Source organism: Petaurus breviceps, unplaced genomic scaffold, assembly GCF_028583685.1.
Source record: "Petaurus breviceps papuanus isolate PSGF00001 unplaced genomic scaffold, PetGlider_PUasm1.0 38, whole genome shotgun sequence".
Taxonomy (NCBI): Eukaryota; Metazoa; Chordata; class Mammalia; order Diprotodontia; family Petauridae; genus Petaurus; species Petaurus breviceps.
Window position 1 is genome coordinate 85,326,983 of NW_027186304.1, and position 16,947 is coordinate 85,343,929.

General features: G+C 37.9%; 1 protein-coding gene across 7 annotated transcripts in view; it reads right to left on the reverse strand.

The window, feature by feature from the left end:
• Positions 1-16,947, reverse strand: part of STAU2 (staufen double-stranded RNA binding protein 2) — a 434,298-nt gene that overhangs the window by 142,601 nt on the left and 274,750 nt on the right. The window contains exon 13 of one of the 7 annotated variants that reach the window (XM_069100128.1): positions 13,370-15,085. The exons of the other annotated variants lie outside the window; for them this stretch is intronic. Coding sequence (XP_068956229.1) covers positions 15,056-15,085 — 30 coding nt within the window. The 3' untranslated portion in view covers positions 13,370-15,055. Of the gene's footprint in view, positions 1-13,369; positions 15,086-16,947 lie in introns of those variants that run through there. 7 annotated transcript variants of the gene reach the window in all.

The window sequence follows — 16,947 nt, forward strand, 5'->3', positions numbered from 1 at the left end:
GAGAACCTCAAAACATGTTGTTGTAGCAATAGTTGGAAAAAAACTGAAGAATTGTATAGGGTTGCTTCAAAGAGTATTTGCTTTGCTTACCAGCACACAGTGAGATGACCAGAGAATCCAGGATTCTGCACAATGTGAACTGTTCAGGTATTGTCATATCTAGAGAATTTCCACAGTTTGGGCCAAAGTAGCCTTCATTGTATCCTACTTGACAGGGAGGGTTGCCTGCTAGTTTACTCCCTAACCCTACAGAAAATAAATCTATATTGGAAAATGTAGAAAAGTACCTCCAAATCCTCAGGAAAACTTTTGATTGCTTTCCTGAGCCCAAGACTATTAACCAGTTGATTTGCCAGAAGAAACAGGGACCATGATAGATGCTAAGTGAGTATTTGTCATGAAATGTGCCTACCCTAGTGAATCAATTTTCAGAAGCATTGGGCATGACTATATGTTATGAATTAGTACAAGTTAGCATAGCCAAAAATGTGTTTGGCAGTGTTTGGTGACATGTGTGTGTGTACCTTGTTATAACAATAGATGTAACAATTCCTTTATTATTCTTCTAACTTGCTTATGATGGTTAAATGTGAGAGTCAAGGAAGAATGTGGGGTATTATAGAGAAGGGATAGAGAAAGGGTCACCATTTAGTTTATTTAATGTTCATTATAAACCCCCGAGGGTGTACAATTTGAACATGGAAGTTGACATTTCCAGTCTGGTATATTTTGTATAACCTCTGTTTATGCTCTTCAGTTTGTACAATGGTTCTGCAATTTTTAAAAGATTTAATAGAGAGAGATGGGGTCTTTCTTGATGAAATCCTCATTTATTCAAGGGGTCTGCTCAATATGCCAAGTGCATTTCAGTCTTCATCCAACAAAATCTATTTGCCAAGTTGGAGAAATTTCAATTTGGGTAAAAAAATGGGATTCTGAGAGGCTCATGGAGCAGTGGGAATTCTACAAGGATCTGCATAGGGTGGAAAATGTACTGAAGGTTAAGAACTTCCAAATTAGCCCTAGGACTACAGCAGTTCCTCAGTTTTGTGGGACAATACTATGACTTCATCATCAGGGTCTTTGCCCTTTTCATAAGGCTTTCACATGGAAAAGTGGGATGGTGAATTAATTAAATAATCTGAAGAACCCCTACACTGATCAACCAAGACCCATATTAACAATTAATGGTGCAGAACAATGCATCCATTGTCACTGTGGGGACCTTTCTTACAAAAATTGTACCACTTTTCATGCTTCTCAGTGCAGAGAACACACATATATACATGTATACACACATATATGTGTACATGTATACATGCATATATACATACACACAGATTTATCTGGAAAGTTGATTGGTGCAGAAAAGAGTGAAGTGATATAAGAGGAAATATTCATAGACATTTAAAACATTTAAACATATACACTTAAAACAGAGGCACCAACTTTAGGGAGTATGGTAATGAATCATAATGGACAAAGCCATAAGAACTGAGAGAAGCTTTAGAATACCTGTCAGTGTAAATCACAGCAGGTTTCTAGATATTAATTTTTAGTAGGTCTATTTTCACTATTAGATAATGCCAGAATACTGCATTATTTTACAAAATGTGGGTAGGGATACTTTAGCAGAAAACAGAATTAGAAAAACCATTGGATCAACTCTAAGAACTCCTCTTGCAAGATTATAAACTTTGTAGACATTTTACCTCAAGTGGGCAAATGAGATTTGATTCACAAACAGTATGCAATGGAACACTTATACTGAGACTCACAAATAACCTGTTTTCTAGGCTTACACCCATACAAAGAAGAAAATCCACCTTCAGTGGACTCTTGTACCTCTGCTTTTGCCCGCGTGTTGCTACAAGTAAGACTCAGTGGGTAGTACTTTACTTTTACTATGTCAGAATCAAGACCTCAGGATTGGGAGAGACCTTTGACAGTTCTCATCCTTCCTGACCATTCTGCAGCTTTTGGTATGGCTGACCACCCCCTCCTCTTGAAAGCTCTCTCCTTCCTCAGTTTTTCTGACATTATTCTCTCTTGTCCATTTTCCTAGTTGTCTTACTTCTCTTTCTTAGTCTCTTTGCTAAATCATCATCCAAATCACAATCTCAATCACAGGATACCCCAGGAGTCTGTCCTTGGCCCTCTCTCTATTCTTTCTCTTGGTGATTTCATTAGCTCCCATGGGTCCAATTATCATCTCTATGCAGACAATTCCCAAATCCACATATCCAATCCCCATGTCTTTCTTGAACTCTAGTTCTGTTTCAAACTGCTTTATTGGACATTTTCACTTGGATGTCCCTTTGTTCACAAAGTCAACACATCCCAAACAAAAAATAACATCTTTCTCCCCAAATCCACCTCTCCTCCAAACTCTCCATATTGTGTAGAGGTCACCGCTCTCCTTCTTAGTACCTGGGCTGGCAATGTTGGAGTCATCTTCAACTCTTCCCTTACCTCCATGACCAAGTAGTTGTCCAATTTTATTGTCTCTACCTTTATAACATGTCTTATATCCATTCTTTTCCTTCCACTCATTCAGCCATCCCTGTAGTCCAGGACCTCTTTATCTCTTCCCCGAACTACTATAATGCCCTCCCAGTAGTATTCCCAGCTTCTAGTCTTCATCCCTTTCCAATCTATACATCATATAGTTAGTTATGAAATAATTTTCCTTAAGCACAAGTCTAACCATGTCACTCTCCTGCTCAAGAACATTTAACAGTTCCTACTGCCTCTAGGATAAATACAAACTCCTCAAATTGGTATTGAATGCCTTCTGCAATCTAGTTCTATCTCTATTTTCTAGACTTATTTCACTTATGCAATGCAGTGTGACCAGAATCATCTACTGTGGCCAAATGTGGCATTCTACCTCCTACTGCTCTGCCTTTGCATAGCCTGTGCCTGAAATGCTTTCTCACCTGACCCCACCTCTTACACTCCCTACATCATTTCAAGTCTCAGATCATGTGTCACTAACTCTGTGAGATTTTTCCTGATGTTCTTGGTTGTTAGTGCTCTCTCTTTCCATAAATTATCTTGTATATTGTTATGTATTTGTGTGTGAGCACAGATAGATATAGATATAAATATAGATGTGGATATGGATATAGCTATAGCTACATCTGGTATATCCCCCCGCAGAATGTAAGCTTCTGGAGGGTAGGCAGTTTCATTGTTCTCTGTATTTACTGGCACCTAGCAGAGCGCCACACAAAGAGCAGGAGTTCAATAGATGACTGTTGAACTGAGTTGACCCAAGAAGCTATCTAGTCTAATCTATAAATGAACAGAAATTTCCTCTATAAGATTCCTGAAAAGTAATCATATAGTTTCTACCTGAAGATCACCAGTGATAAGGAGCCCACCACCACCTCCTTAGACAATTCATTCTCCTTTTAAACATCTTCAATTATTTGGAAGTTTTTGCTTACAATAAGTCTAAAAAGGTATCTTGAGAATTTTTACCCATTATTCCTACTTCTGCCTTAGGGCCAAGCAGAACAAACACATCCCTCTTCCACATGAGAAGCCTTCACACTTAAAAACAGTTCTCATATCCACTAAAGGTCTCTTCTTCTATAGGTAAGGATCTCCAAGACTCCTTAAATTTATCCTTACATTGTTATAATTTCCAATTATTTCACCATGCAACGAATGTCACTTTGATGAGGACAGAATACAGGAAGACTGTCACATCCCTTGTTTTAAAAATTATGCTACCTAAGATTGCATTAAGTTTTTGTAACAGTTATGACACACTGCTTACTAATATTAAGTTAATAACTCATTAACTCCAGGGTTTGGGGAGTTTTTTTTCTGTATGAACTATGGTCATGCCATGCTTCTCTGTCTATGCAGTTATCTTTTTTTAATCAAATGAAGGCCTTAGAATTTATCCTAATTAAATTCCTTTTTATTAGTTTCAGCCCATTTTTAAGACCAGTGGTGTCAAACAAAAAGTGTGTATGGGGGGCCCCCCATGGGGAGAAACTGAACTACACATAAAGATCCCTGCTAGTTACATATTGACTTAGCAAACTACAAATGAACATTATCTATGTTCTATTGTATTTTCTCCTTTGCTAAATGCTTCCCAATTACACTTTAATTCAATTCCAGCAGTACTCTGCAGTATTGTAGGTTTGACACTTCTCTTCTAGACCATACGGACAATTTGGGTCCCAAATCATCTCTAAATTGTATTAGCTATTCTTTCCCATTTTTTGTACCATCTTCAAATTTGATAAGAATACTCTCTATGGGTCAAGATGGCGGAATAGAAGCAGGACCTCCCCGCTGCTCCAGCTTCCACTTTCCCCAAACCATGTAAAAAGGGGACTCTAAGCAAACTTTGGAGCTGCAGAACCCACAAAATGACACAGAGAATCTAACTTCCTGCTGAGGACAGCCTGGCAGGCCGGCAGGAATTGGCCAGTGCAGTGCTCTGGGAGCCCAGCCCCACACCCAGGCTTTAGCCCCAGGGCGGGCCTGACTAGCCCTTGGCCGGAAGGACTCCAGATCAGCAGCAGCTATGGCCACCAGAATTATCAACACATAGATGTGAAGGACAAAGTGAGAGGTCAGTGCAGTCTGGACTTTGGGACCCAGTAAGTGGGAGTGCATTGGCTTTTGCCCCCGGGGCAAGAAGCTGCTGAGATGCCAGCACAGCCAGCCCGCACCACATGGCAGCTTCAGCTCCTGGCCTGCAGAGTGTAGGGGGTCCAAGCACCAGTCTGAGGGGTAATCGTTCTTGCTTTAACCTGCTTGGATCTGGATTGCAGTCTAGGGTGGAGGTCCTGGGGTGTGTGTCTAGCTTGCTTGTGTGGAGGCCTCAGAGAGGGCACCCATCTAATACCTCCAGCAGCTAAGAAAACCCCAGCATTTGGGATGAAAGCTCCCCTGTCTGGTGAAAGAATTTTACTGTGGCAAAAAGCCCAGGGGTCAAGTGACTGAGGGGCAACAAGCAGACAGAAGATTCCAACATTACACTCCTATTTTGGGGACAAAAAGGAGCAAAGCATGGAACAGGAGGAAGACAGTGAAGTCAGAACTCCTGTACCAAAAGCTTCAAAGGAAAATACGAGCTGGTTACAGGCCATAGAGGACCTTAAGAAGCAAATAAGAGAAATGGAGGAAAAATTGGGAAGAAAATGAGAATAATGCAAGAAAATTATGAAATGAGAGTCAACAGCCTGACTGAGGAAAATAACACCTTAAAAAACAGACTGACTCAAATGGCAAAAGAGGCTCAAAAGGGCAATGAAGAGAAGAATGCCTTAAAAACCCAAATTTTCCAGATGGAAAAAGAATCTCAAAAGCTCAATGAGGAGAATCATTGCTTCAGAATTAGATTGGAGCAAATGGAAGCTAATGACTTTATGAGAAATCAAGATGCTGTTAAACAGATCCAAACAAATGAAAGAATAGAAGACAAGGTGAAATATCTCATGGGAAAAACCACTGACCTGGAAAATAGATCCAGGAGAGATAATTTAAAAATTATTGGACTACCTGAAAGCCATGATCAAAGTAAGAACCTAGAAATCATCCTCCAGGAAGTTCTCAAAGAAAAATGCCCTGATGTTTTAGAACCGGAGCGCAAAATAGAGGTTGAAAGGATCCACAGATCACCTCCTGAAAAAGATCCCAAAAAGAATACTCCTAGGACTATTATAGCCAGGTTCTGGAATTCCCAGATCAAGGAGAGAATATTACAAGCAGCCAGGAAGAAACAATTTTAATATTGTGGAAACACAATCAGGATAACCCAGGATCTGGCAGCTTCTACACTGAGGGATCAAAAGGCTTGGAATATGATATTCCAGAAGTCAAAGGAGCTGGGATTAAAACTAAGAGTCACCTACCCAGCAAAACTGAGTATCATGTTTCAGGGGAAAATATGGTCATTCAGTGGAATAGAGGACTTTCAAGCATTCTTGTTGAAAAAACCGGAGTTTAATAGAAAATTTGACATTCAGATACAAGAAGCAAGAGAAGCATGAGAAGGTAAACAGGGAAAAGAAATCATAAGGAACTTATCAAAATTGAACTATTAACATTCCCACATGGAAAAACAATAATTGTAACTTATGAAACCTTTCTCAGTAGTTGAAGGGAACAGAAATATATTATATGTCTATATATGAGGGTATATGGGCATATGTTTACATGTATACATAGATAGAGGGCACAGGACCAATTTAACAGGAAGGGATGATACTTAAAAGGTGAAATTAAGAGGTGAGAGGGGCATATAATGAGAGGAGATGGGGAGAGACAGAATGGGGTAAACTATCTCATAAAGAAGAGGCAAGGGAAAATGGTCACCATGGAGGGGAATAATAGGAAGGCAAAAGGGAATGGATCAACCTTATTCCCATTGAATTTGGCTCAGGGAGGTAATTAAATACACACTAAATAGGGTATCTCACCCTACAGGAGAGTAGGGGGGAAGGGGATGAGAGGCGGGATGATGGAAGGGAGGGCAGGCTGGAGGGGAGGGAAGTTGGAAGCACCCACTTTTGAAAAGGGATGGGATCAAAGTAGAGAACAGAACAAGTGGGAGGTGGGATAGGAGGGAGGGAAATATAGTCAGTCTTTTACAATATATCTACTATGTTATTGTTTTGCATTAGCCACACATGTACAACCTATACTGAACTGCTTATCTTCCCAGTAAGGGTGGGTGACAAGGGAGGACGAGAATGAATCTGGAACTCAAAGTTTTAAAATCAAGTGTTTAAATATATATTCTATTATTAATACTATTTTACATGTAATTGGGAAATAAGATATACAGGCACTGGGGCATAGAGATCCACTGGAAAAGTTGAAAGGGGTATGGGAGAAAATATGGGAGAGAGCAGATTGGAGGAAGGGATATCCTGTGGGACTGCTATTTTGGGGTAGTGGGTAGGGGAAAAACAGGGAGAAAATTTGTAACTCAAAATCTTGCAGAAATGAAGATGTAAATCAGAATTTAATAAAGCATTTAAAAAAAAGAATATTCTCTATGCTTTCAACCAAATCATTTGTAAATGTTGCAAGAACACAGTGCCAAGGAAAAATACCTGATATATTCTACTACAGATCTCCCTCCAGAATAGCACTGGTTCATTAATCACCATTCTTTGGGCACAGTCATTATATCACTTATGAATCTGCCTAACTGTACTATATCATTTAATTCTATCTTATATACGTAACTTGATTATAACGAGATTTTGTCAAAAGCCTCACTAAAATCCAGCTAAATTATGTCAATGACATTTCCCTGATCTATCAGTTTAGTAACTCTGTAATAAAAGGAAATGAGGCTACTCTGACATAACCAGTTTTTAACAAACTAATGACTTTCTAAGCAATAAAAACCTTTTCTTTGTTAATATGTTCTAGAATGTTGCCAAGAGTCCAAGGGAAGATTATCAGCATATACCTGGAATATTCCACCTCCTCCCTCTTTGCAAATCAAGATGTTTTGGGCTCATCTTCAGTCCAGTGGGCCTCTTGCATATCCCATGATTTTTCAAAGATAACAGTTCACCAATCAAATTATTTCTATAGTTCATGATGAAGCCTTTCTGGATCTATGGATTTGAATTCACTGATGATGCTACTTTAGTAACATTTTGTTATTGTTTGGGGGGGGGGGGTTGTCTGTTAACCATTTTTGTTCTAGTCATCCAAGTACAAAGATCATACTATCTGGTAAAGAAAACAGAAGTACATGAAGAGCTGAGTAGTTCTGCCTTCCACCTGACACGCATTACTGTCATTCCATCTATCCTTGGTGGTTCTATTATTTCTTTGATCTTCTGTAAGGCTCTGAAATTTATTTCCATTCATGCAACATTTATTAAACACTTATTATATGCAAAAAGTCTGTGGTAGACACCAGAAATGCAAAGACAAAACCAAAAAACAAATCCTACCCTCAGGGACTTTATATAAGGGCTGAATAAACCATATTTTTGGTCCTTAGAATTCTCTAGCAGTTTATCTTATTAAAGGCTTTAGAATTTCTGATATTTTTACAATATTTTTATATTCATCCTTGGTTATCTTTTGCTCTTCCAGATTCTGCACATATGTATTAAAAATTTGAGTTCATTGAGTTTCCTGTGCATCCATATTGGTGTCTTCAGATGTTACTCTTTTTCTTTCTCAGCAGAATCATTCATGTTCATGTTGTCAAATTTTTTCTTTATAGAATTCCATAATTCTTAAGCTGACTTCTGTGGAGTCTTGGCTTTAAAACATGGAACCTTATCCATTCTATCTAAAAACTCTCAAATTTGGTCTCCCAAAGTCTTGGGTATGTATAAATTTATACCAACTATTTCCCTCCTAGTTCAAAGATGGTAAATCAATTTTACAGAAAGTTCTAATTTTTTTCTGCCTTGGCAGCCAGTTTTACTTTTTTGGTAGGAATTAAATTCAGAGTAAGAATTCTCATGATAATTTCCCATGCCTTTGAAAGGATGAAATGGAGAGCAAGGAAAATAAAGAATTTCTTTTTTTTTTTAAGCAATTGGAGTTAAGTAATTTGCTCAAGTTACACGGCCAGTTGTTTCGTGTGGGTGCCAAGTATCTGAGGCCGGAACCGATCCCGGGTCTCCTGAGGCCGGGGCCGGAGCTCTTACTCACTGCACCAACTGGCCGCCCTGCAAATAAAGAATTTCTAAGCCATCCTTTTTGAAAATAGAAAACTCTAGATGTCCAAACAATTCATGTACCCTTTCACTATTATAATTCGACAATGAATCAGTTTTGAAATTTGCCTCCATAAGTCAGCAACCAGTTCCGTTTGGTGCAGTGGAAAGAATGCCAGGCCTGGAGTCAGGAAGACCTGAGTTCAAATCTGGTCTCAGGCACTTAGTAGCTGTGTGACCTTGGGCAAGTCACTTAACCTTTGTTTGCCTCTGTTTACATGGGGGTAATAATAGAACCTACCTCCTTGTTTGGTTAGTTGTTGCCCTTCATTGTCAAAGAGTATCAAAATAACATCATTATGCTACAGTCAAGTTACAGTGTGTCCAAATATGGCTGATCAAACCACTATGGGCTTGGAATGTTCTACATAGGTTGGGCACAAATAATCCATGTGACCATTTTGGATGGCTTCTCTAAATTTTCACATCTCACATTTCTTCAAGCTACTTCAATTCTGCTTTGCTCATAGAATTTGCACCTTCTCGGATGTGGGCACTGCAATGCTGAGCAGTCTTTGTGCTAGTATCTCCCATGTCACACAATCAATTCCAAAGTTCTTAAGAAAAACCTTGAAAGAGTCCTTGTATCACTTCTTCTGACCACCATATGAATGCTCACCCTATGTGAATTCTCCATAAAGTCTTTTTGGCAAGCATACATTTTGCATTTGAACAATGTGGCTAGGCCATCAGAGTTGAACTCTCTGATGTAGAGTTTGAATGCTTGGCAGTTTAGTTGGAGAAAGGACCTCAGTGTCTAATATCTTATCCTTCCAGGTGATCTTCAGAATCTTCCTAAGACCATCCAAATGGAAGTAATTTGTTTTCCTCGGCATGGTGCTGGTATATCACCCATGTTTCACAGGCATACAACAATGAGATCAGCACAACAGTTCTGGTAATCTGTGCATCAACCTCATTATCAGTGTGTACATCCCTGGAAAGTACACTACCAAGGTAAATGAACTTATCTACAACATTCAAAACTTCTCTATTTACTGTAACTAATGGTTCCACATATGGATGGTGTGGTGGTGGCTGATGGAACACCTATTTTCCAATTTTTTTGGCCAAAATTAGCACAAGCAACAGAGAACTGCATCACAGCTTCAGAGCTACATTGAGTGCACAATCATCTGCAAACAGAAAATCATGTGCCAACACTCCCTCTACTTTGGTCTTGGCTTGTAGGCTTTTCAAGTTGAAGAATTTACCATCTGTGTGGTAGCTGACTGTAATGTTAATGGGATATAAGATCTTCCCTGACCATTAATAGGCCTCACATGGAGCCCATTAAGGGAAGCTTGCTTAAGGGAAGCTTGCTTGTAGGAACCTTTTTTTCACACCTTTTGCTAATTTCTTATTAGGCACTGAGACATGAGGGTTGTGATGCCTTATGGCTCTGAGAAGTGTATATATACTCTGAGTTGGTATTTTGCTTTGGGGGCTCACTTATGAGAAGGATCTTGTGATTCCCTGGTCAAGATTCTGAGTGCATATGTTCAGAGCTCCCAGACTGCTCAGACGAAAAGGCTCTCTCAATTCAGGGATGTATGTAAAGTGTATAGTTGATTCAAGTAGTGAGAGCCCTGTGTGTTAGTCTTTATTTCTCTGCTTGTATTTTCTCTGAAATTCAGGGTGCTAACTTTTCCTCTGCACTAGTGAATGTGATTAAAAAAAAGACTGTTGACCCTTTAAGTAGCTCTCTTTCCCAGTAAAGCAGATCTAAAAACCTGTGCTAACAGCCATCCTGGGCATGTCACTGACCTTAATTTTGTGTTGAACACCTCCTAATATTATTGTGAAGATCAAATTTAATAACTGTAAAGCGTAGTGTTTAGAACATAGTAAATACTATATAAATATTAGCTATTATGGTTATTATTTTGGGCTAGACACTCATAATATACTCTCACCAAAATTTCTCTTCTCCCCAACTCCTACACTTATTCCTTCATAGATTTCTACAAACCAGCAGAGCATTTTTGAAATGTAATGCTGTTCCCTGACCATTTCAATTTATCTATTCCTTCTGCATAAGAGGTATCCTTTCATTGTAGTATTCTAGTCACGAGAGGAAGTTTTACAGAAAAAAAGCACTGGACTTGAAGCTAGACTATCTGGGTTCAAATCCCTGGCTGACATTTTACTTAACTCTAACAAACTTCTGGTACGACCATACCTCTGCACTGCATTTTTATCAGATCCCCCAAAAATAAAGGGAGAAGGGGAAATGCTATCTTTACCTTCCATAGAAAAATCATTTCAGGACAGAGGTTATGAGTTAAGCTACGATGTGACAAAATGTGTGCTAGAAACTTCCTGGTCTAGCCAAAGTTCCTTGTGAATGCCAAATTCAATGGGCAAGGCTAGAAATGGGAAATGAGGTTCAAAGCAGCAGTCTGAAGTCAAGGAAGTTAACACAGAGTCAGTAAAAACAAGGCTATCAGTGTTAGCAAAGTGACAGCAGAGTTGGCGCAACTTCTCTGGCTAAGGCATCGTTCTTTCATGGTAGTGGTGGTGTGTACAATACTCCCACCTTGTTCTCCTGGGTTAGTGAAGCTGGGGCCTAACATGCAGTACTGCTACAAGATAGACATCACTCCTCCCCATCATCCTTTCTTAGAAATTGAGGCTGGGGTTTGGTTGGTTAGCAATGGTGGGAATTGTTCTGGGGAATGCATGTTGCCCACTGGCTTCCATGTCACTCCTGGTACCTGGTACCCTGACAGTCCCTTAGGTATTGAAGCAGTAACATGATGCTAGGATCTTTGAGACTCTGCCTTCCTCTTGTTCATTTGAAAGGGTAAGGATCTGAGAGATGAAATTTGGGGTCAAAGTGAGCTTATTTTAAAAAGGAAGGGCACAACAATAGGTACAGCCTCTGGAATGAGGGTAGCCCTAATCCATAGGCCCTAGGACTGAGTACTTGAATGATCACAAAGGTTATGAGAGGATGGATAGAATCCCTTCTGTGCCTGGCTTCCCAGGAGTGTTATGCCAGGTAGTCTTTGGTTTCAGGTCACTTTGGTCGCTTATAGGGTATACCGCAAGTTTGCCTGGGCAGTCTCCAAGTGATCTAAGTAATGGTTGACTTTGAAGACTGCAATATATTAGGTAACTATAGGAAAAATGAGGCTAGAAGCCATAATTGGTAGAAAATATCACATTCTGAATTGAGAAGAAAATGTTAAGATAGAAGTTTGGTTATTTTAAGACAATTTCAGTCAAGCTGATCCTAGAACATGGAACAACTCAGATATTTTTCAAGGGTATTATTCATACTATCTGTCCACTAGACTGGTCATAATGTGCTGAACAAAGGTGAATATTTACTAGAAGAGAAGTGAATTGGGCAGTTCAGAAATTAGAGAAAAGCTGAGGACTCCATTAGTGGTACCATGGAAAAAATGTTTTGCAAGTAGTGGGGATAGTGGTGATCTAAGTGGTGGCAGGAGATTTAACAAATGAAGTAAATGATATAACTTAGAGTGTTTACAATCACCAAAATGACACCATACCACTTGCACAGTCAATTCTGTAATGTGGTCTGCTGTTAATACCTCCCAAGATCAATAGAGATTAAGGAGTTGCAATAGTACTACTAGTAAATCTTCCCAGGGTCCCTGGACTGGGTCAGACATCATGTTACATTCATGGCCACTAAAATTCCTAGGGGACCACTGGTCAAGTTTCAACAAGACCATATGATCAGCAGCAAGGTCTATTCTATAGATCTGAGAGTTTTAAGTTAGAACAGGAAGAAGAGATGAGAAATAGCTAAAAGCCTGATTTCTATTCAAGCTCTCACAAAGGATAAGGATAGCTTCTATTTATATTAGGGCTTTTGTAAGAGTTTGCTAAACATTAATCAAAGGTAAATGAAAAGCTATACCCCTATCATGGATGGCAAGTGCAATAGGAATAAATCATGTAATGTGGCAGCCAAAAAAGCTCATGTAATCTTGGAATGCCTTAAGGGAACCATAGTTTACAGGAATAAGGAGGTGATAGTCCCTCTGTACTCTCTCCTAGTCAGACTATATCTGAAGTATTCTATTCAGTTTTGGGTACCACAGTTTAAGGTGACCATTGATAACTGGAGAGCACCCAGAGGAATAAAACTTGCATGATGAAAGATCTGGAGTTCATGTCATAAGAGAACCAAATAAAGCCATTACAGATAGCTATTTTTAAGTCTTGAGCACTACTCAAGTGGAGAGTCCTTTCGGGAATGGGTTGGACTAGATTAGTACTAAGGGCCCTTTCAATTCTAAAAAGTTCTGTGATTTCTAATGGAATTTAATGTTTACTTAGTGGGAGTATAAGATGAAATCATAGATAGTTATGATATATAATATCATTTGATAAGTGCAGAGAGCTTTAAAACAAACTACTCTATCAGGTCTGTGGGGAGTTTTATCAAAAAAGAAAAATAAAAGAAAACAAATCAGAGAGAACTGAACAGGCATTACCAGCAGATGAGATGAGCAGATGTGAGAACAATGACACGAAAACAAGACATCCAGGTGTACTGAAGGGTCAAGAGAGTAGTAGAAGTCCAGTTTGGTGGGAGTATATGTATGGAGGAACTGGTAGAAAAGGGGGAGGGGAGAAGGGTGACATTTGTGGAGAGCTTTGAACACCAGGCAAATAAATTTCAGCTTTATTAAACAAACAACAGGAATCTACCAAAGATATCTGAGTTTGGGTGTAACAAACTAGATCTATAATACATAATAATATTTTCCAAATAACAGAGATTTCATAGCAACAAAACAGAATTAGGCATGAAGCATTTCTTCATGCTGCTTAAAAGAGGCATGCTTATCCTTGGATTTTTTAGTAGATACTAATAAATCTGTTAATATTGTAGTCTACAGTAATCCACATACCATTATCTTATTGGGTTTACATTTCTAGCTGTTTTTAGTACTAAGATGTTTTTTATATTAGTTGAATACCAGGAAGAAGAAAACAAATAGTTTTCTTGTAGTTCTGAAGCACCAGAAGACAGTATCAAATCTTCAATCATCAACTTGATTGGTGACACCTGACAGATGAATGCTCCAGGGACTTTTTACAATTAGATTAATGTTCCCACCTAAAAATCTTATCACTGCCAAACTCATACATGGAAAGAAACATGAGACTCCCTAATTGCACAGTAACATTTTAAAAGAAGTGGCTCAGAAGCAAGAATCTACCAATAGATACAGGATTTCCTTTCTTTAAAGGCTTAATTTTTACATTATTCCAAATGGTAGAATTTATCATGTGAAGCTGAAAACTGTTTTAAAAATAAGTTGAAATTTCTTTATGAAAACCATCTCATAAAACCAGAAAGTTATAGGCATCCTTACCTTGCGAGGGCAAACATGTAAATAATTTTCTATGCTGCAATGATTCGCCTCAGTTTTACATCAAGCATAACATGGCAAGGATGGCATTTTGCATATAGGTTCATCATTTCTTATTTGTTAAAAATCACTGTGCCCTTCATTAATCTATTCTAATATTTATTTTTTCTTTATAGATTTCAAAATTTTGGATAACTGAAAACCAATAAATCTACTGTATTTTCAATAAATAACAATAATGGATAAAAATTGTAGAGAATGATAAATAATGAAGTGAAATGATGAAACTGACTCATTCATCAAATTCATCAAAGGATCAAGCCACAGGAAGATTTACATCAGATTATTCCAAAGCTCTAAGAACTCCTGGGACAATTCAAATAGGTCTAGGGGTGGTTCAAGGCATCGCAGACTAAACATGAACCATGGGAAAATCACAGAGTATACCAAATCTCTAAGAGTTCTATAACTGACTCAGTCCTTGGGAATCAGAAATTATTTAAAGTCAGTATGGATTACTAAGGTTATTTGCCAAAAGAATAGAGTCCACTATACCCATTCTAGACCTACATAGCCACTGCAATGTTCTGTTTATGTAACACCTTGAATATTCTGTGCTCTGAAGTAATACCCATAATTAAGCTTTGTGGGGGAAAATGTGTTTTTAAAAGTAAAAAAAAAAATTGTCATTATATGACCTTAATAGAAAAAAAATTTCACTTATGCTAATCTAATAACAAAATTTTTAGCTAAGTATGGTGTTGCACATCTGTAATCCCTGCTCCTGGGAAAGCTGAAGCTGGAGATCTCTTGAGTTCCAGAGTTCTGAGCTGCAGTGAGCTGAGATCTGCACCAGGGCCAGCAATGTGGAGAAACTCTGGGAGGGGAGTAGTCAACAGGCTTCCTAAGCAGGGGCAAATTGGCCCAGGTCAGAAATGGAACAGGTCAAAACTCCTGGACCGATCAGTAGTGAGTGGCCATTACACTTCCAGCCTGAGCAAGAAAGAAAGACTCAGCTTTAAAAAAAAAATCAAACAAAAACTTTTAAAGACTTACACTTTTCAAAAAAAAAAAAAAAAGGTAAATTGATGCTTTGATGGTAAAAGGTAGAGATTATAAACTTAAAGCAATATAAGAAAATCAAGGAAGTCAAAGGGACATTCTCAGATTCTCAAGAAAACCAGACAAAATAATTCCTAATGTAAATTTCACTAGGGTAAGATTCTGAAGAAGACTTAGAAGACTATTTTCTTCACTATAATATTATAGATATCACAAAATAAGAAGCACAAACAATAATTATCATAATAGCTACATTTATAAAGTACTCCGAAGTTTGCAAAGTTTTGTTTTTGGGGGTTTGTTGTTTTTTTTTCTACAAATACCTCTTTTTATTCATAACAATAATCTTCGGAGACAGATACTATTCTTATTCCCATTTTAAAGATAAAGGAACTGAGGCAAATGGAGGCCAAGTGACTTGTTCAGGGTCACACAGACAGTAAATATCTGAAGCTGAATTTGAAATCAGGTCTTCCTGACTACAGGATCAGCACTCTATCAACTGCACCACCTAGCTGCATTAGTTGAAATGCTCAGAGTTTGAATTGCATTTAAAAAAGAAAGCTTCAAATTTAAGAAGTTACTTAAAAAGGCATCCACTGGAAGCCTCACTTTGCTGATAATGGCTCCAATGTATAACATCAGAAATGTGGAAAGCTCCTGTAAGAAATAACCATGGATATTTTTCTAACAAAATGAATTTGTTATTTGTGGTTTTGGTATGTGAATGCCTAATTCTGTTCTTTACATATAACATGCATAAGAACTACCTTTCCAATTTATACACTGAACATTTCACAAATATTTCTTTTTACTAGATGATAAAAAAGGTTTCATAAAAAGGCAATCTGAAATTAAATCAAGCTAGAAATAAAAATCAGAAAATGTGACAGGTACATTCACATCTATTTCACAATAAATAAGACATTTAATCTAAAGGAAACAGATATTGGTTACTAAATTATTTATTTCTATTTTTTGTACAACTAGTTCTCTAAAGATTTATTTAACTAAAGACTCCTCCCTGTTCCCCAATCAATTAACTATATTCACTTTCTTCCCTACCCACTCTTGATACTATGTACCCCTGAACAGTAGGTACCTGCCCTATAAACACTCAACCCTGAGTTAACTCCATCTGGTTTCTCTGTTCTTATTCTGAAAGATGCCAAACAATACTAGAGAAAAACCAGAAAATCACGCTGAGAGGAAAATTGTCATTTTTATTATATTAGCTCGACCCACACAAGCAATTGACATTTTTCCAAATAGTTAGATCTGACTTTATTTGTGTGAAAAGTGTTTTATAGTTGTGGTCATATAGGTCCTGAGTTTGTTTTTGCAGGTAGATTCCCAAATATTTTATAATGTCTACAGTAACTTTAAATGGGATTTCTCTTTCTATCTCTTGCTGTTGAATTTCATTGGAAATATATAGAAATGCCAAGGATTTATGTGGGTTTATTTTATATCCTGCAACTTTGCCAAATTTATTTATTGTCTCAAGCAGTTTTTTACTTGATTCTCTTAAGTATATCATCATATCATCTGCAAAGAGTGATAGCTTTGTCTCTTCTTTGCCTAATTTTATTCCTTTGATTTCTTTTTCTTCTCTAATTGCTACTGCTAACATTTCTAATACCATGTTGAATAAGAGGGGTGATGGTGGACACCCTTGTTTCACCCCTCATCTTATGGGAAATGCTTCTAGCTTCTCCTCATTACATATAATACTTGCTAATGGCTTTAAATAGATGCTAACTATTCTTTTAAGGAAGGCTCCATTTATTCCT